General features: G+C 43.0%; 1 protein-coding gene across 1 annotated transcript; it reads left to right on the top strand.

Moving 5' to 3' along the window:
- Window positions 1-476: 476 nt before the first annotated feature.
- Window positions 477-16,846, top strand: H2az2 (H2A.Z variant histone 2). Its single transcript, XM_090332844.1, has 8 exons — window positions 477-637; window positions 694-760; window positions 889-1,032; window positions 3,446-3,523; window positions 7,558-7,671; window positions 11,317-11,355; window positions 14,938-15,067; window positions 16,597-16,846. The coding sequence occupies exons 1-8, from the start codon at window positions 477-479 to the stop codon at window positions 16,656-16,658; spliced, it is 795 nt and encodes a 264-aa protein (XP_090188970.1). The 3' UTR covers window positions 16,659-16,846.
- The last annotated feature ends 3,922 nt before the right edge of the window (window positions 16,847-20,768 follow it).

Here is a 20,768-nt window from a genome sequence, read left to right as displayed (position 1 = left end):
TTGCTATGTTTCTACACCACGCCTTTAGCAGAGCTGGTTTCATTTGCCCTGAAAGCTCCTCTCATTAGCCCCTCGAGACACCTGGACCTGACATTGCTCTGGTGTGTTCTAGAACAGAGGGCCAGAAGTGGCACGGGGGCTCAAGGGGTAGAACGCTTGCCTTGGGCCAAGACGCTCGGGCACAGCGCCCAGGCCCTGAGTTCAAGCCCCAAGACGGACCAACATCAATTTGTGCACACAGATGGTGGGCCCCAGGAAAAGATCGCCGCGGAGCCTATGCGTTCACGCCCATTCTTTAATTTTCAAAACAGCTTCCAACAAGAGGCATTCCGCATTATAGGTTTTGCTCTGCTCTACTCCGGGGTGTTCCCCAAACTTTCACTTAGTAGCAACAGGACGCTCCAAAAGGGACAGGGGCCTGCGGCTGCCCGTGCAATCTTAAAACTCGGAGCCCACTAAACTCTCCGGTCCCACCAATGGCCAAGGCAGCACGCAGGCCCACCGACCTCCACCTCCCAAAAGAGCCCAGAGCCAAGGCTGCCGAGAATGGGCGGGAAATCCACGGCCGCCAAAAACCGCTCCACCTGATTGGATATTCCTGCAGCCGTTCCTGGCCTCCCGCCTCCTTTGCTTGCGGGCAATGTTTTCATTGGCTGTCTTGCACTCTCATTGGCCAGTCCTTCTGTCCGTTAGATTCCGCGCGTGGAAAAAGGCCGAGAGCGCAACAGCATTGGAGCTGATGGCCCCGCCTTCCCGTGCCGTGTGCAAAAACAAACAGCCGTTGAGGAGGAGTTGACACAGAGGCGGGGCTTTGTCTAGAAGAAGGCTCGCGATTGGCTCTCCCCCAAGCTCTAAATCAGCAAATCGAGCGGCCATTGGTTTTGGTAGCAAGAGGCGGGCTCTAGCCATTGTCCGGTTTTGGCGGCGGCTGCGGCTGCAGCGCTTCGGAGCTGCGAGGGCGGCGGCGGCGGCGGGGCGGGGCGGGGCGGCAGGGGGTGGTCCCGCGGCCGAGCAGAGTCTGCCGAGACCATGGTGAGTTAGGGAGGCCGAGCGGGACGGACTGGCCGAGCGCGGAGCCCCGGCGTCTGTGCCGCTACCTGTGGAGTCGGGTGTTGGCGGACGCCGGGGCCGCGTCCTGGGCGGCCCTGCACGACGCGAGCGTCTGGCTTGGTGGTGCGGTGGGGAGGGGCGGGGCGGTCGGGGACAAACACTTTATCCGGCGGGGTCCGGGCCCCGTCGGGCCGGCCACCCGGGACGCAGCGGCGTCTGTCCAGCGGGAGAAGGAAGTCAGCACCTGCCCTGGCCGGGCCCGACCCGCTGCCGGAGTCCCGGGGCGCGGAGTCCGGGGGCGCGGAGTCCGGGGGCGCGGAGCCCGGCGTTGCTAGGCTACGTAACGCCCGGCGGTCCGGGACGGGGTCCGGAGCGGGGGTCGCAGCTTGGGGCAGACTCCCTTCTCCCTCGGGCAAGCTGGCAAGCCGTCTTCCCAGCAGCCCTTCCTTTGCCCCGGTTGGAATTTTCTTTTTCTTTTCTTTTTTTCTTTATGGTGACCTTTCATTCTGTAACAGCGTGCCTTTGAAAGACTCAAAAGTGGATAAAGCTTGAGGTAAAAGGACTTGCTGGCGCCTATGCCACTGCAGTGTTTTTGACATAACGCACACTGGAGCTGCTAGCATTTCTTGTGTCCAAACTGTATTCGATTTTTTTCCCTTCTGCTTGAGGATAGCACGGATGGGATTCAATAGACCCATCACCTAAACTGGAAGCAGAATGGTTAGTCCAAAGGACACAAATTTTGGTTCTTGTAAAAATTTCCAGTTCCAGTAATTAAAAAAATATTTTTAGCCAGGCGAGGTGGCTCACGCCTGTAATCCTAACTACTCAGAAGGCTGAGATGCGGATCATGGTTCAAAGCCATCCGGGCCACTAAAGAATGTCATACTCACATCTCCAATGTATCACTAGAAAACGGGAATTGGCACTGTGGCTCTATGGGTAGGGTGGTAGCCATGAGCTGAAGAGCTCATGGACAGCTCCCAGGCCCAGAGTTCAAGCCCCATGACCCACCAAAAAAAAAAAATATATATATATATATGCATATGTATGTATGTATATATAGAGAGAGATGGGGGGGAGAGGGAGAGGTGTGTTACTGGGGCTTGTACTTGAGGCCTGGACACTGTCCCTTAGCTTTTTTGCTCAAGGCTAGTGCTCTACCACTTGAGCTATGCTCCACTTCTGACTTCTTTGGAAGTTTATTGGCGGTAAAAATCTCAATGGACTTTCCTGCCTGGGCTGGCCTCAAACTGTGATCCTCTCAGATCTCAGCCTTCTGAGTCCTAGGATTATAGGTATGCGCTACCAGTACCTGGCTTAGAAGGTAGTTGTTGTTTGGTTTTGTGACAGAAGTAAGGCTTGCTTGAGCTGAAGAGCTCAGAGACAGTGCCCAGGCCCAGTTCAAGCCCCATGACCCCCCTCCCCACACACACACAAAAGGAACTAAGGCTTGAATTCAATATGTCTTGATCATGCTTTCCTTTTGCTTAAGGCTGGTACACTACTGGTACTGGGGCTTGAACTCAGGACCTCACTGTCTGAGCTTTTTCAACTCAGGGGTGGCCACTTGAGCCATGCCTCCAGTTTCTCTGTTTTGTTCTTGGTACCATGCTTGTTATTCATCCCACAATAACTAAATTCTGAGTAATTCTAAGTGAAACATTCGGAAACGTAATGCTATGTTGACACATTAGAAATTTTTGCAGCTATGCATAAAAGTTACAGACTTTCAGAATTCATCAATCAAGCCTGGTGCAGTGGTGCTCACCTGTAATCCTAGCTACTCTGGAGACTGAGATCTGAGGATCAAGGTTCAAAGCCAGCCCGGGCACAAAAGGACCTGAGACTCTTATCTCCAGTTAACCTCTAGAAAAGGCACAAAAGGACCTGAGACTCTTATCTCCAGTTAAACTCTAGAAAATGGGAAGTGGGGCTTGGCTCAAGGGTAGGGCAGTAACCTTGAGCTGTTGAGCTCAGGGACAATACCCAGGCCCAGGGGTAGGGTGGTAGCCTTGAGCTGAAGAGCTCAGGTCCAGTTCAAGCCCCATGACCCACCCCCCCCCAAAAAATATTCTTCAATCAGAAAATTGAGAAATATGTTTAAATTTGTAGAACTCTCACATTTTAAATTTTGTATGTCTTTTTTTTGTTTTGATAGTACCAGGGTTTGAGTTCAGGACCTTGCTTTTGTTTGGCTTGTTTTGCTTAGCTGATGCTTTACCTCTTGAACCATATATTTTAATAAAAATTCATGAGACTTGATATGATACCAATGGGTTAGTAGATCACCTAAGACCGCATTTAAGTACCCAAAATAAAACTACAAATTTTGTTGTCTGTTATTTCTTTGAGGTAGTATTCAACTTTTCATCTGAAACTTTTTTTCATCCAGGCTGGAGGCAAAGCTGGCAAGGACAGCGGGAAAGCCAAGGCTAAAGCCGTGTCTCGCTCACAGAGAGCTGGACTACAGGTAAAAATCTTTGCAGTATATTGTCAAATCATTTTCTTTTATACTGTTGTCATTCTTGGCCCGTAGATGTTAATTAATTTCCAAAATGTCCTTTTATTACCGTAGGCCTTTAGTAATGTGATTCATTGGTCAATATTTATATCATAAAGTTAACAATTAGTTTTATATGAGAACAAATTGTAAAAAGGCCTTAATGAATTTAGTAATTTTATTCTATTAAAATCTGTTCTTTTAAGATTTTATATGAAAGCAAGTGTGCTGTGGTTTTTCTTTGGAGGTGTTTACAGTGTTGCCTTCATTCTCTGGGTAAGAAATGGAGGCGGGGCAGGAAGGAATACTTGTTTTAGTTCTCTTAAAATTTCTTTACTATGTCAATTATGGGTTGAATGGTCACAAAACCATTCAAATTTTGTATATTGTTGCAACTTAAGCACATTCAAAAATTTCTGAAATTATTTCCTGCCATTGTGCTACCCAACAGACACTTTTAAACAAGAAAGTTGGAAAGCCAGACTATCAGGGTTTTTGTTGATTTGTGTCTTGAGATGGTTTCACTGTGAAGCCCAGGCTTGTCTCAAACTTTCAATCTCCTGCCTCAGCCCCTAAGTGTTGGATTACAAGCATGCACCACCACCATGCCTGGCAAGGTTTAGGTTTCATCCTTGCAGTAATAGTGAGAGTTTGGTTTAGGTGACACTGAAGAATGGATTAAAGAAACCTCAGTTTGACACATTGTACATCTGAGGGCACTATGACAATTCATTTGAAGTACAGTGCATTTGAAAGCTATGTAAGCCTGCATGAAGGGTACTGCCATGATCTAGGAAGTGACAACATGCACTTGAATTAAGGTGGTTTGGGGGAAGGGTACAGGAGTGAGAGGAAGTCAGAGAAAGAACTTAAGGAACACACTGTGCAAAGGAGCATGCTATGAGAATTAGTCATCTTGAAGTTTACCAGAACCTCTATGTGAAGAACATCCAGAGTTGGAAACATGAACGAAGCATTTCCAAGAGTAGTGCTGCACAGAATTACAAATTTGGGATCATTTGTGGAAAATCAGTAGTCTGTGGTCACATGTGTATCTGAGCCCCAGCAATACAAGATTGATAGTTCCTCGATTTGAGACAGCCAAGCACAGCAGGCTTCAGACCACAGAGTGGATGCAAAGTGGTGTTCTTATTTACCCTGCTCCCAAAACTTCTTTTCCCTTCCTTTCTTTTCTCTGTTTCTCTTTTCCTTTCTTCCTCTTCTTCTCTTTCCACCCCTCCTGTTTTTCCCAATTCCAATTCCATTTTCCTTTCCTTTTCTTTCCCTTCCTTTTCTTCCTTTCCTAGTAGTTCCACTAAGTAGCCCTAACAGACATCAGACTTACACTCCTCAGTGGTAGCATTACAAAAGTTAATGTAGTGTTAGACTCTGCTCCATCCCTACAAGGCTACTACAGCAGCCAGATCAAGACAGCTTGATTTATATATTGATTTTAAGAAAAAAATGAATCACACTTGTAATCTCATCATTTGGAAGCCAGAGAGAGGCCAGTCTAAACTCATAGAAATACCCTGTGTCAATAAATTAATGAATAGGAGCTGGGAATGTGGCCTAGTGGTAGAGTGTCTGCCTAGCATATACAAAGCCCTGGGTTCCATTCCTCAGTACCACATACACAGAAAAAGCTGAAAGTGGTGCTGTGGCTCAAGTGGTAGAGTGCTAGCCTTCGGACAATGCCTAGGCCCTGAGTTCAAGCCCTAGGACTGGCATGCATGCACACATACACACACACACAAACTTTACTGAATTTGGTGCCTACAAAGATTTTTTTTTTCTGTGTATGTGCTGGCTCTGGGTCTTGAACTCAGATCCTAGGCATTATTTCTGAGTTTTTGTGCTCTTTCTAGTGCTAGTATCCTACCACCTGAACCATTGCTGTACTTCTGGCTTTTTGTGTGGTTTATTCAAGGTAAGAGTGTCATGGACTTTCCTGATCACAACTTCAGATCTAGGCCTCAGGATTAGCTAGCTAGGATTATAGTTTTGAAGTACTGGTACCCAGCCAAAGATTTTTTTTTTTTTGCCAGTCTTGGGGCTTGAACTCAGGGCCTGAGCTCTCTTGTTAGGCTTTCTCAAGGCCTGCTCTACCCACTTGAGCCACAGCACCACTTCCGGCTTTTTTCCATGTATTTGGTACTGAGGAATTAAACCCAGGTCTTCATGCATGCTAGGTAAGCAATCTACCACTAAGCCAAACCCCTGGCCCAAAGAGATTTTTTTTTCTGCAAGTCCTGGGACTTGAACTCAGGGCCTGGATACTATCCTTGGGATTTCTCAAGGCTAGTGCTCTGCCACTTGAGCCACAGCACCATTTCTGGCTTTTTCTGGATATGTGGTACCAAAGAATCGAACCCAGGGCTTTGTGCATGCTAGATAAGCATTCTACCACTAGGCCACACTACAGACCCCCAGAGAGATATTTTTAAGGTCCTACTAGGTGTCAGACAACACAATCTCCACAAGAATGTAAAAGAGAATAAAGTGTGGATCCAGTTTAAAAAGGTAATGGGGTTGGTGTAGGAAAAAGTGCTTTTACTCCTTAAGAGTGAGATCTATACAGCTGGGAATGGAATTAGTGGTAGAGTGCTTGCCTACCATGCATGAGGCCCTAGATTCAATTCCTTGGTACCACATTAAATAAAATTTTAAAAAGAGATCGATAAGTGAGTAGTAGATTGGTAATGAAAATGGTAATATTGAAGTAGTTGAAGTTTAGGTTGGGAGAAATGGCAATAAGAAAGTTGGAATTTTGGGGCCGGGAGTTTGGCCTAGTGGTTAAAGTGCTTGCCTAGCATGCACGAAGACCCGGGTTCGATTCCTCGGTACCACATACATAGAAAAAAGCTGGAAGTGGTGCTGAGGCTCAAGTGGTAGAGCTCTAGCCTTGAGAAAGTCCAAGGACAGTGCTCAGGCCCTGAGCTCAAGCCCAGGACTGGCAAAAAAAAAAGAAAGTTGGAATTTTAAGGGACCAAGAGCATAGCCTAGTGGTAGAGTGGTCACCTAGCATGCATGAAGCCCTGAGTTTGATTCCTCCATACCACATACACAGAAAAAGCCAGAAGAGGTGCTGTGGCTCAAGTGGCAGAGTGCTGGCCTTGAGCAAAAAGTGTCCATGGACAGTACCCATGCCCTGAGTTCAAGCTCCAGAAATGGCAAAATAATAATAATAATTAAAATTTTACCTTTGAAAAGGAAGGAGATATGTAGACTTCACTGTAATCAATTGAAGATTTGTGGTAAAGTATTAAGGAAGGAGCCACTGGAAAAGAAGTAATTGAAATAAGACTAAGGAAGGACAATAAATAGTGAATTGCAAAGAAAAGTAGAGCAACTTGTACAAGACCACCAGTACCAAAAACAACCAAACCAACCAAAACCCCTGGAGGGAGTGGTAATGAAAGCACAAAACAAATAGGATTGGGGTACTTTAGAGATGAGAGAGTACTTTCTACCTATAAGCTCCACCCCATGAGGTTTGAACTCAGAACCTCAGACTCACTAAGCAAGTACTTTGCCACTTGAGCTACATTACAGGCTCCAAAGGACTCTATTTGAATAGAAGATAAATGTCTCCTTGAAAGAGTGGTGAGGATATTTCCTAACCAGATGATTACTTCTTCAAACTGAAGAAAGGAGAGTTAGGATGAGAGGAAAAATCGTCTGGCATTACAGTCATGTGCAGCTTATTAGGTGGAAGAGGTGAATGGGTGATATGTCACATGTACAGTAGTGCCAGCCAGAATTATTTCTATCATCTGATAGAAACTGATAATGAAACCCTCCTTCCGTATTGTGCAGAACTGACAGATTTGAAGCTGATTACCAGACATACCCTCAGCACCTAGGAACTGTCAGTTGCCAACTAGTTTTGACTTCCGTACACCCAGGTTATTTAGTTCATGCTATACTTGTGTTAAACCATTTATTAACTTCATCGATGAAGACCCTTGGCAGTGATTGCCAGTGAGACATCTCTCTTGCAGTTTCCTGTGGGCCGCATCCACAGACACTTGAAGACTCGTACTACAAGCCACGGACGGGTGGGTGCCACTGCTGCCGTGTACAGTGCTGCAATTCTGGAGTACCTCACTGCTGAGGTTTGTGGGACAATGCAATGTCTTGTATAGGGGAGTCCAGAAGGTCCTCTAAACTAAGTTCTGCAACCCAAAGAGACAATGTTTGCTCTTGAATTTCTTTTTCTTTCTTTTTGGTACTACTGAGAATTAAACATAATTCTTGCATTTGAGATATTCTACCACTTAAGCCATGTTCACAGTCCCTTTGCTTCTAGGGTTTTATTTTTTTGTTGTCTTTTGTTTGTGGGTCATGGGGCTTGAACTCTGGGCCTGGACCTGTCCCTGAGCTCTTCAGTTCAAGGCTACCACCCTACCCCTGGGCTTGTGTGCCTGGGCATTGTCCTTGAGCTGAAGAGCTCAGGGCTACCACCATTCCCCTTGAGGCACAGCCCCACTTCCCATTTTCTTCAGGTTAATTGGAAATAACAATCTGTCTCAAATTCTTTAGTGCCCCGGCTGGCTTTGAACCTTGATCCTCAGATTTCAGCCTCCTGAGTAGCTAGGATTACAGATGTGAGCCACCATGCCCAGCTGCTTTTAATTTTTTAAGATAAGGTCTTATGCTCATTTGTAAAGGCTGATCTCATCATGATTTTCTTACCTCCACTTCTCAAGTAGCTGGGATTGCAGGCACCTGGTTTTTTCCTTTTCCTTCTTTTTAGATAAAGTCTCCAGGTCTTGACCAGGCTGACCTGCCTCAGGTCTGGCCTTCATCTAGTTTCTTTTCTCTCTCTCTCTTTTTTTTTTAATTTAAATTTTATTGTAGGGTGCTGGGAGTTTGGCCTAGTAGTAGAGTGCTTGCTTAACATGCACAAAGACGCGGATTCAGTTCCTTGGTACCACATTCATAGAAAAAGCCAGAAGTGGTGCTGTGGCTCAAGTAGTAGAGCTCTAGCCTTGAGCTCAGGCCCTGAGTTCAAGCCCCAGGACTGGGCAAAAAAAAAAAAAAAGTTATTGTAAAGGTGATGTACAGAGGGGTTACAGTTACATAAGTCAGGTAATGAGTATATTGCTTTTTGAATAGTGTTAATCTTTCATTTTCTCCCACTCATCTGGTTTCTTTTAAATAGCAATTATAAATGCATCTGTCAGCGTATTAATCGTGCAGTGCTAGAATTAAAAATAAAACTTGGTAGACCTGGTGCTAGTGACTCATGCCTACAAAGGAGGCTGAGATCTGCAGGATTGAGACTTTTTTTTTTTTTTTTTTTGCCAGTCCTGGGCCTTAAACTCAGGGCCTGAGCACTGTCCTTGGGCTTTCTCAAGGCTAGAGCTCTAACACTTGAGCCTCAGCACCATTTCTGGCTTTTTCTATGTATATGAATTGAACCCAGGTCTTCGTGCATGCTAGGCAAGCACTCTACCAGTGAGCCAAACTCCCGGCCAGGAGTGATACTTTTAAATCCAGCCTTCCGAGAAGACTTTACAGGTTTGTCTCCTAAATAACCAGCAAGAAGCCAGGCTGGAGATGTGCCTTAAGTGATACAGTTCCAATTGAGAATGTAAACTGAGTAGGTGCAAGACCCTGTGTTCAAATCCCAGTACCACTCACCACAAACAACAATTAAGAAATGCCAGTAAGCCTCCTGAGTAGCTAGGAGGAATGCGTCATCGCGCCCAGCTGTATCCATATTTTTTTAAGTGGCATGACATAAGAGTATAAAAGTATTAGTAATGGGGCTGAGAATATGACTTCATGGTAGAGTGCTTGTTTAGCATGCATGAAGCCCTGGGTTTGATTCCTCAGTACCGCATAAACAGAAAAAAAAAAAGTGACACTGTGACTCAAGTGGTAGCGTGCTAGCTTTGAGCACATAGAGGCGTAGGGACAGTACCTAGGCCCTGAGTTCAAGCCCCAAGAGTGGCCATAATAATAATAATAACAACAGCAACAACAATTAAATGAATACTGAGACATATAACAGAGTCAATAGGCAAATTACTGTATAACTTTTTCATTTATGAAAATTTTGAGTAGGATAAAGGCTTGCAGGAATGTTGCTCTAGGCAGGTACAGTGGAACACATCTGTAATCCAGAACTCAGGAGCTTGAGACAGAAAAATCTCAAGTTTCAGGCCAGCCTATGATCCAAAGAAAGACACTATCTCAAAAAGGTGGGCAGGAGAAGAAAAATATCCAGGGTGATTTATAAAAGTCATATATTCGCTGGGAGTTTGGCCTAGTGGTAGAGTGCTTACGTAGCGTGCACAAAGACTAACTGGGGTTCCATTCCTCTGTACCACATACATAGAAAAAGGTGGAAATTGTGCTGAGGCTTAAGTGGTAGAGCAGAGCTCTAGCCTTGAGAAAGCCCAAGGACAGTGCTCAGGCCCTGAGTTCAAGCCCCAGAACTGGCAAGAAATAATGTAATATACCCACTACCTGATGAATTACTGTAACCCTGATATACATCACCCCAACAATAAAATAAAATACAGCAGGTTATTGAAAAAACAAGTCGTATGTGTATTATGATGCTATCAGATCTCTTACTCATTAGGTAAAAGATCTTCTGAGCCTGGGAGTTTTGCCTAGTGGTGGAGTGCTTGCCTAGCATTTGCACAAAGACCCAGGATCAATTCCTCAATACCCTATACATAGAAAAAAGCCAGAAGTGGTGTTGTTTTTCAAGTGGTAAAGCCCTAGCCTTGAGAAAGCCCAAGGACAGTGCATAAGCCCTGAGTTCAAAAAAAAAAAAAATGATCTTCTGGTTTTCTGCATGTTTATACATATGGTTGACATCAGAAGATTAATTTCATGGGCAAAAGTTTGTATTTTTTGTTGTTGTTGTTGTTGATTGTACAGTTTGAATGCTGTCTCTGAGGTTTTGTGCTCAAGGCTAGTGCTCTACCTCCTTGAGCCAGTGCCACTTCTGGTTTTCTGATGGTTAGTTGGAGATAAGAGTCTGAGGGCTTTCCTACCCAACCTGGCCTTGAGTCACGATCCTCATATCTCAGCCTCCTTAGCAGCTAGATTGTAGGTGTGAAACAGCCTGCACCCAGTTGAGTTTGTAATTCTTTTTTTTTTTTTTTTTGCCAGTCCTGGGCTTGAACTCAGGGCCTGAGCACTGTCCTTGAACTTTCTCAAGGCTAGAGCTCTACTACTTGAGCCTCAGCAACACTTCCTGCTTCTTTCTATGTATGTGGTACTGAGGAATTGAACCGGGGTCTTTCGTGCATGCTAAGCAAATACTCTACCACGAGGCCAAACTCCCAGCCCAAGTTTGTAATTCTTAAGAAAAACTAATTGGAAACCAAGAAACTCCTTGAGCTTTATTCCAGAGAAGGCAAGCCAGTGAAGTGCAGAGACTGCCAAGGTAAACAGAAGGGTCTTGATTGAGGTGGGGAACTAGTCAAATGAGTGTAGGTCTAACTATATATCATTTATTGTCCCTACCATTTCATTATATTCACCAAATCATTTTGATTATTTAACATCAATTATCAATAGCTTAGATTTCCTGCCGTGAGTAAGTTGTTTTGTGTGGTATTACTGAAACATTTTCTTGGTACAGTTTTTTTTGACTGCAGACTCTAGAAAGGTATATGGTTTTTGTTCTGGTTTTTTGAGACAGGTGTCTCACTACATGCCTCAAGATGGCCTGGAATTCAGTATGTAGCCCTGTTTGACCTCAAATTCTCTATCCTCCTGCCTCTGCTTCCCAGATGCTGGAATTACAGACTTGGGCCATCATGTCCATCAAGGTATTCTCTCTTTAAAAAAAAAAAGGTTTTTTTAATTTATTTTTGTTTCTGTGGTATCAAGGAATTGAACTCAAGGCCTCATGCATGCTAGGAGAGCACTGTTATCAGTAAGCCACATTCCTAGCCCAAGGTATTCATTTTTGTTTACATTGTTGCAACATAGTATTTTGGATCATACTGCTTAAGTCCTATCTGCACTACTTTTATTTTTAAATTTTATTTTATTGTCAGGGTACACTACAATTTGAACATTACTTTTTTTTTCTTTCTTTTTTTAATTGATTTTAAGTTGATGTACAGAGGAATTACAGTTACATAAGTCAGGTAAAGAATACATTTCCTAGCTGGGCATAGTGTTCATTTCAAGCCAGCGCCTTAAACATGCTAGGCTCTACTTCTTGAGTTGTACCTCTAGCCCTTTTTGCTTTACTTTTTCGGATTGGATGTCATATCTTTGCCAAACCAGCCTCTGGTCCTAATGTTCCTACCTCTGCCTCTTATATTGCAGGTGTGCATCACTATACCTGTCTTATTTTTTGTTTTGTTTGTATTTTTGCTGTTTGGTGGTGGTTATGAGGTTAGCTATTCCTAGCCCTTTCAGCCTTTTTTTTTTTTTCTAGTAGAGTCAAGTTTTTGCCTGGGGCTTGCCTCAGCTTGAAGTCCTCCTAATTATGGCCCTATCATAGCTGGAATCACTGTTCCTATCACCACTCCTAGATTACTTACTTAAGATGAGGGTCTTCATTACTTTTCTGCCTGAGCTTGTCTCAAACCCAAGTCTTCCTTGCTCTCCATCTCCCCCAAGTAGCTGAGATAACAAGCTTAGTTTTCAATATAAGGCCTAGCTGTTGCCTACACTTGCTTTGAATCACTATTGTTTTATCTCCTTTCATTTTTCTGTTTTTGTTTGGTTTTGTTTTGGTGGAGTATCTGAAGGCCTGGGCACTGTCTTGAGCTTCTTTTTGCTCAAGGCAAGTGCTTGAGCCATAGCACCACTCAGATCTCAGCCTCCTGAGTAGCTGGGATTATAGGTGTGAGCCACCAGCACCTGATTATTTTGGAGATGAACTCTGTAGTATTTTTTTTTTTTTTGCCCAGGTTGGCTTTGAACTGCATTTTCTGTATCTCAGGCTTTTGGAGTAGGATTATAGGTAATGTAAGCCATCAGTGCCTGGTTATTTTTTTTCCTTATAGGGTCTCAAGTCTCACACTTGTAATACTTCTGCCTCAGTCTTCCAAGTAGCTGAGATTACGGGTATTAGGTGATTACCATGACTAGATAGTTAAAATTAGGCAGACAGAAAGTACAGCATGGAGAATAGAATAAGTACCTAATATATGATGCCATAGATTCAATATCAGTGCCATGAAGAGAGATGTGGGCTTCAGCAAAGCATACAGTATCTATGGTGGTCAATATATCCCAGATACTTACATTTGGAGTTTGTCATTTAGTAGTCTGTACCCTAAGCCAAGAGTGTAGATCAGGCATAAGCACTTTTCCCCTCCTACCTACCTTCCCTTCCCCTCCCCCAACAATAAGCACTTTTTGATCTTGGTTTGGCACTAGAACCACTTGAAAAGTTTTCAAAAATGCTACTGCTGTGTCTCATCCCAGAGCTGTCAGAATTCATGGGGAAGGATGGGCAAGTGTCAGTTTTTAAAATCCAGGCACTCAGTCTAACTTATCCTCTACTTAAATATTTGAGAGGGTTTTGTGGAATTATTTTTTTTATTAAAGAATTAATTAACCTTGATTTTTATATCATATTTCAAATGACGTGTTTAACAAACAAGTATTCAACAAGGGAATCTGGAATTATTTTTGTACTGATTCCCCCGGTGGTATATTGATGCCAGTAGATTTTTATGAAGGTAAAACCCAACAATATCATGTTATAGGTAACTGGACTTGAAATTTGAAGATTCGCAGGACACCAATTGCTCACGCCTATAATCCTAGCTACTTAGGAGGCTGAGATCTAAGGATCATGGTTGGAAAAGTCCCCATGAGACCTTTTTTTTTTCTTTTTTATTTTTTTTGGTCAGTCATGGGGCTTGAACTCTGGGCCTGGGTACTGGACCCTGTCTGAGCTCTTCAGCTCAAGGCTACCACCCGACCCTAGAGCCACAGCACCACTTCCCATTTTCTAGTGGTTAGTTGGAGATAAAAGTCTCACTGACTTTAGTGTGTGGGCTGGCTTTGAATTATAATCCTCAGATCTCAGGCTCCTAAGTAGTTACCATCACAGGCATGAGTGACTGCACTAGGCTTGTTAATCACTCAAAAATCAGAAGTGGCATTGTGGCTCATGTACTTACCTAGCATTCACAAAGTCCTGGGTTCGATTACATAAAAAAAGCCAAAAGTGGTGCTGTGGCTCAACTGGTAGAGCTAATACCCTTGAGAAAGCCTAAGAACAGTGCCCAGGCCCTGAGTTGAAGCCCCAGGAATGGCCAAAAACAAAAAAGAGAGTTTCATGGACTTTCATGACTGGGCTGGCTTTGAACTGAGATCCTCATATATCACCCTCCTGAATAGCTAGGAGTACAGGCATGAGCCACTGTGCCCAGCTCAAATTACATTTTAAAACCTTTCTGTAACATGAGTCACGATCATTAAAGGAAATGAACTACCAGTAAGACTTGGTATAAAAAATACTACAAAGAGGGGCTGAGAACGTGGCCTAGTGATAGAGTGCTTGCCTAGCATGCATAAAAACCCGGGTTTGATTCCTGGGTACCATGTACACCGAACAAGCCAGAAGTGGTGCTGTGGCTCAAGTGGTAGAGCACTAGTCTTGAGGAATGCCCAAGGACAGAGCTCAGGCCCTAAGTTCAAGCCCCAGGACTGGCCAAAAAAAAACAAAAAACACTACAAGGATTTATTAAAATACATCAATTTTGTAAATGCTCATATTTAGAATCGTGAATAAGAGACAATATTCCTTGTTCTTTAATTTTTTTTCTTTGTAATAGTAAATTGTTTCACGTTTTTGTTTTCTCTTGTTCTTATGTGTCAGATATCAGGGCTTGAACTCAGGGCCTGGGCTATACCTTAGCTTTTTTGATCAAGACTGATGCTCTACCACTTGAGCCATATCTCTCTCTCTACTTCTGGTCTTTTGCTGATTAATCGGAGATAGTCTTATGAATATGCCTTCTGTACTAATTCTCAGATTTCAGCCTTTTGAGTAGCAAAGATCATAGGCATGTGATATCAGCACCCGGCTTTGTTTTAATTGTGTGTGTGTGTGTGTGTTTTATTTTATTTTATTTTACTTTTTGATACCAGTATGGGACTTGCACTCAGGATTTTGTGCTCTTGTTTCACTTTTTTTGCTTAGAGCTGGTGCTGTACCACTTAAACTACACCTCTATTTCTGGCTTTTTGCCAGATTATCTGCCAGGCTGACTTCAAGCCTGGTTCCTCAGATCTCAGTTTTCTGAGTAATTAGGAATACAGGTGTAAACTACCACATTTCTAGAAGGATCTTTTTAGTTTTGGCTGGTAGACTAGCTAGAGGGACTAAATAAGGCTGAAACCTTTACTTGTTATATTTTTTCTTGGCTATTTTATAGGTTCTGGAACTGGCAGGAAATGCTTCCAAGGATCTCAAAGTAAAGCGTATCACTCCCCGTCACTTGCAGCTTGCAATCCGTGGTGACGAAGAGCTGGATTCTCTTATCAAGGCTACCATTGCTGGGGGTGGTATGTATTATTAAGCCTGATTAGTAGTATTTCTGTTTATTTTTCTGTCTCCCTGCCTACCTGCCTGCCTTCCCTTCCCTTCCTTTCCCTTCCCTCCTCCTCCCCCCCCCTTTTTTTTTTTGCCAGTCCTGGGGCTTGGAGTCAGTCTGGGTGCTATCCTTGAATCTCCTTGTGCTCAAGGCTAGCTCTCTATCACGGTGCCACATCTGGCATTTTCTGAGTAGTTTATTGGAAATAAGAGTCTCATGGACATTTTCTCCTTGGGCTGACTTCGAACCATGATTCTCAGATTTCAGCCTCATAAATAGCTAGGATTACAGGTGTGAGCCACCAACACCTACCTTGTTTGTTTAATTTTTTTTTTTTTTTTTTTTTTTTTTTTTTGCCAGTCCTGGGCTTGAGCTCAGGGCCTGAGCGCTGTCCTTGGACTTTCTCAAGGTTAGAGCTCTACCACTTGAGCCTCAGCACCACTTCCGGCTTTTTTCTATGTATGTGGTACCAAGGAATCGAACCCAAGTCTTCGTGCATGCTAGGCAAGCACTTTAACCACTATGCCAAACTCCTGTCCCCCTAAATTGTTTTTTAAATTATCTTTACACGCGAAGGAGTTTCCATTTAACAAAGTAGTTTATCGGTACAGTATATCTTGATCAATATCACCCTTTTTCTAAATTTCATGTGGAATATTTCAAGCCTGATTTTCTTTTTCTTTCTTTTTTTTTTCTTGCCAGTCTGGGAGCTTAAACTCAGGGCCTGAGCTCTGTCCTTGGGCTTTCTCAAGGCTAGGGCTCTACCACTTGAGCCACAACACCACTTCTGACTTTTTCTATGTATGTGATATTTATTTTGGAATTTATGACGCTATGGTAACTCTTTGCTAAAAATGCACATAAACTCATCGTTTTACCTATAATAATTTCTTGGGGAAGCCCTTGATATACTTGTTTTACCATTGTTGGTTGGCTAGCACTCTACCACTTTGAGCCACAGCATTGCTTCTAGTTTTCTGGTGGGGAATTGGTAATGAGTCTCACAGACTTCCTTGCCTGGGCTACAGAAATCCTCAGATCTGAGCCTTCTGAGTAGCTAGGACTACAGGTATGAAGCACCCGGCTTTTTCTGGTTTTTGTGTTTATTTTGGTGCTGGTACTGTAACTTGAATTTGGGGCCTTGCACTCTTGCTTATTTTTTTCACTCAAAGCTGCTGCTCTAACACTTGAGCGACAGCTCCACTTCTAGATTTATGCTGTTGATTGGAGATAAGAGTGCTATGCACTTTTCTGCTTGGGCTGGCTAGGAGCTTCTATCCTCAGAGCTCAGCCCCCTGAGTAGATAGGACTACAGGTGTGAGCCACTGGTGTTCAGCTTTGATAGAGATACTTTTAATAGGATTAGAATGTGAAAATGGACTTGAATAAAATTCATTCTTTATATAATGGTCTTTTTTTTTCACTTTAGGAACTAAAATATTAAGATGGGCCAATTAAAAGAATGTTTTAATTAACTTTTTTTCTTAAATTTTATTCTAGGTGTGATCCCTCACATCCACAAATCTCTAATTGGAAAGAAAGGACAGCAGAAAGCTGCATAGTTAAGTAGAAAAGCATAGACAATTAAAATTACCATAGACGTGATAGAAGTAACATTTGTACATTCATAGACCCAAAATTTGGTAAAAAGAACCCTTTTACATTGTGCTAGTTGTGTATAGGTTGGCCAGGTTTCTTCCATGTGTTTTATATCAAAATGGAATTGATAAACCATTTTTTACAAAACTAATTTGTCTCCAAACTGTTCTGTTTATAATGTAGTAGAAATATTTTACTCAGACTTGAAGTATTTTAAGTCTCAAGTTAGTTCCTCAGAATAATCCTAAAACAGAAATTAGGAAACGAAGCCACGGCCTGGTGGGTTTATGCCTGTAATCCTAGCTACTCAGGAAGCTGAGATCTAAGGACCACGGTTCAAAGTCAGCCTGGGCACAAAAGTCCATGAGACACTTATCTCCAATTAACCACTAGAAAATGGAATGTAGTGCTGTGGCTCAAGTGGCAGAGCAGTAGCTTTGAGGCTGAAGAGCTCAGGAACAGTGCCCCAGGCCTAGAGTTCAAGTCCCATGACTGACAAAAAAGAAATTCTAGTCAGTGTTCAGGTATTTTTAGTTCTTTCCTTCTTTGGTGCCAGTTCTATGAGTCAGGACCTGGACATTATCCCTTAGCTTTTTTTAAGTTCAAGACTAACTCTTGTTCTGTTAACTCTTCCAGCTAGTTAGCTCAATGCCTGTACTTGCTTCAAATTGTGATCTTCAGATCTCAGCCTCCTGAGTAGCTAGAATTACTTGAATAAACCACCAGTAGCTGGCTTGAGTATATCTTAATGGTACCATTGGAAAGGTTTTCTTAATTTTTTTTCAAGGGTCTGAACTAGAGGACTTTTCTGGCGGTTGGGGGCGTGTATTTTCTGATAAGATTGATGGTGGGCTGAATGCTTGTGGCTCATGCCTTTAATCCTAGCTACTCAGGAGGCTGAGATCTGAGGATTGTTGTTCAGAGTCAGGCAGAAAAGTCTATGAGACTATATATATATATATATATTTTTTTTTTTTTTTTTTTTTTTTTTTTTTGCCAGTCCTGGGCTTGAGCTCAGGGCCTGAGCACTGTCCTTGGACTTTCTCAAGGCTAGAGCTCTACCACTTGAGCCTCAGCACCACTTCTGGCATTTTTCTATGTATGTGGTACCAAGGAATCGAACCCGGGTCTTCGTGCATGCTAGGCAAGCACTTTAACCACTAGGCCAAACTCCCGGCCCCGAGACTCTATTTTTTTATACTTAGAAAAAGCTGGTAGTGATACTGTGGTTCAAGTGGTAGAGTGCCAGCCTTGAGCACAAAGAGGCTCAGGGGCAGCATCCAAGCCCCAAGTTCAAACCTAGGACTAACAAAAAAAGAAAAAGAGGGCTGAAATGTAGCTCAGCGGCAAAGTGCTTGCGTAGCAAAAAAAATACAGTTAAAAATAAAATCCAAACAAAAAAAAAAAAAAGATTGATGGTGGAAGTCAAAAGGATTGAGGTTTAAAACCAGCCAGGGCAAAAAAAAAATTATGAGACCTTACTTCATCCTATAAAAGGCTGCTTGCAGCCAGGCATTGGTGGCACATGCCTGTAATCCTGGCTACTTAGGAGTCTTGAGATCTGAGGATTGTGGTTTAAAGCCAGCACAGGCAGAAAAGTCCTCGAGAGACTCTTATGTCCAGTTAACTAAAATCGGACATAGAGCGGTGGCTCAAATAGTAGAGCACTCTTTGAATACAAAGAGGCTCTAGGACAGCGCCCAGGCCCAGAGTTCAAGCCCCACAACTGACTCCCCCCCCCCAAAAAAAAAATAAATAAATGAATAAATAAATAAGCTAATTGCAGGTGACTTTTGTCCTAGCTATTCAGGAGATGCAAATAGGATCTCAATCTAGCCCTGCTGAGGCATAAAATCAGGACCCTATTCAAAACAATAAAGCAAAAGGCTGGAGGGCCTGGCTTAAGTAGTAGAATACCAGCCAGACAAGGGCCTTGTGCTTAAATGCAAACCCTAGTGCCACCAAGCAGGAAGAGAAAAGATTGATAAATCTGAGCATGCTTGTCTAGCCTGTGATCCCAGCACTTGGAAAACTGGGATTGCTAGGAAGGAGGATTACTTGAGGCCAGCCTTGGCTGCATAGTGGAGCCCTGCCTCAGAAAAGGGAATAAATAGGTTTTGATTCTGAAAGCCCATTGTAAGTATAAAGTCTTTTTCCTAATGATTTTATCTATTGTTAATAATTTGCCCAGATCTAGGATTCCATTGGGGTATAAAACAGTGAATCCTCTCTTTATTTTCTGCTGGAAGTGGGGCTATGATTCAAATTATATAACAGCCTTGAGCAAAAAAGAAATTGTACAATGAACTTTAATTTTAACTTTTTTTGATGCTAGTGTCATTGAACTCTGGGCCTAGCACTCTCAGATTGCTTGCTTTTGCTCTATTGTTGAGCCATGCCTGTCTATCAGCATATTACTGGTTAATTGAAGATAGAGTCCTGTAGACATTTCTGCTCAGACTAGCCTCACACTTCAACTCTGATCTAAGCCTCTGAGTAGCTAGTAATATATGCCAGAGCCATTTAGCCCCAGCTTATAGTAAACCTTCAGACTTATTATAAGGCAGAGTCGAATAGTTGTGTGTAGTTCTAAGTTTTCAGAAAAAAAACTAGCGAGTAAATGGCTAAATAATCACGTCTTCCTTTGACTAAATTATCTGAATAAGAAGATTTAATATCTGCCAGGATTGTGGCCTAGTGTTAGAGTGCTTGCCTCACATACATGAAACCTTGCCTTTGATTCCTTAGTAACACATATGCAGAAAAAGCTGAAAGTGGTGCTGTGGCTCAAGTGGAAGCACTGGCCCTGAGTTCAAGCCCCAGGACTGGCAAGAAACAAAACACACACACACACACTTAATAGAGTTTTCCAATAAATTACTTCAAATACTTTCATTTTGTAGTTGCTTGATTACTATTGTCCTCAGGAATGTATTTTTGTTGTTTTGCTTTCCCAAGCCATCCAACAAAACTACCCCTAGTATAACACTTTCCACAACCCACCAATTAGCATGATTTTTTGTTTTCGTTTTTACCAGTTCTGAGGCTTGATTTTAGCCTGGGCAATGTCCATGACTTTTTTTTGCTCAAGACTAACAGTCTAAAATTCTAACCTTGGAGGTTAGACCAATTTCTTGATGTTGGCAAGGCTTCAGGGAAGCCTGATCTAGCCAAAAGCTCTTTACCACTGGCCTCTTCCACCTGCTGCCACACCTTTATTTCTAGATGTCTTACTTGGTATTTCTAGGAACTAGATTATGGGTACTTTGTGGCCTGGGCATTGCTTTCTTTTTCTTTTTCTTTTTTTTTTTGTCAGTCCTGGAGCTTGAACTCAGGGCCTAATCCCTGTCCTTGAGCTTTCTCAACGTTAGTGCTCCACCATTGAGCCACAGTATCCCTTCCAGCTTTTTCTGTGTATGTGGTGTGGAGGAATTGAACCCAGAGTTTCATGCATGATAGGCAAACGTTCTACTACTAGGCTATACTCCTGACCCTCCCCCCATGCCATTTAAAAAATAGAGGTAACCCTGCTGTGTATCATCTCTAAAACAAACAGTAAATTAATTAAATAGATGAATAAAGAGACATAGAACTCTGAAATTATTTTTGTTTGCTTTTTTGTTTTGTTTTTTGCCAGTCCTGGGCTTGGGCTCAGGGCCTGGATTTTCTCAAGGCCAGGGCTCTACCACTTGAGCCTCAGCACTACTTCTGGCTTTTTGCTATGTATGTGGTACCGAGGAATCGAACCCGGGTCTTCGTGCATGCTAAGCAAGCACTCTACCACTAGGTCAAACTCCCGGCCCTCTGAAATTATTTTTATTGTTTTGTTTGTCCTGGGACTTGAACTCTGGGCACTGTCCCCGAGCTCTTCAGTGAAGGCTAGTATTCTACCACACTGAACCATAGCACCGCTTCCAGTATTTTTTTCTCTTTTTTTTTGGCCAGTAATGCGGCTTGAACTCAGGGCCTGAGCTCTCTTGTTGAGCTTTCTCAAGGCTAGTGCTCTACCACTTGAGCCAGAGCACAACTTGCTGTCTTTTCTGTGTATTTGTTACCAAGAAATCAAACCTGGG

This window comes from Megascapheus bottae, chromosome 5, assembly GCF_031878675.1.
Source record: "Megascapheus bottae isolate mThoBot1 chromosome 5, mThoBot2.hap1, whole genome shotgun sequence".
NCBI classification, from domain to species: domain Eukaryota; kingdom Metazoa; phylum Chordata; class Mammalia; order Rodentia; family Geomyidae; genus Megascapheus; species Megascapheus bottae.
The sequence above is the reverse complement of the archived record's forward strand: the minus strand, read 5'-3'. Positions and strand labels throughout refer to the sequence as shown.

Bases quoted from the DNA above. Each gene is read 5' to 3' on its own strand.
- H2az2 (XM_090332844.1), top strand. From the start codon at position 477: ATGGCCAAGGCAGCACGCAGGCCCACCGACCTCCACCTCCCAAAAGAG. The intron at 11,356-14,937 runs GTATTCTCTCTT...GCTATTTTATAG, and splicing joins GGGCCATCATGTCCATCAAG to GTTCTGGAACTGGCAGGAAA. The intron at 15,068-16,596 runs GTATGTATTATT...ATTTTATTCTAG, and splicing joins GGCTACCATTGCTGGGGGTG to GTGTGATCCCTCACATCCAC.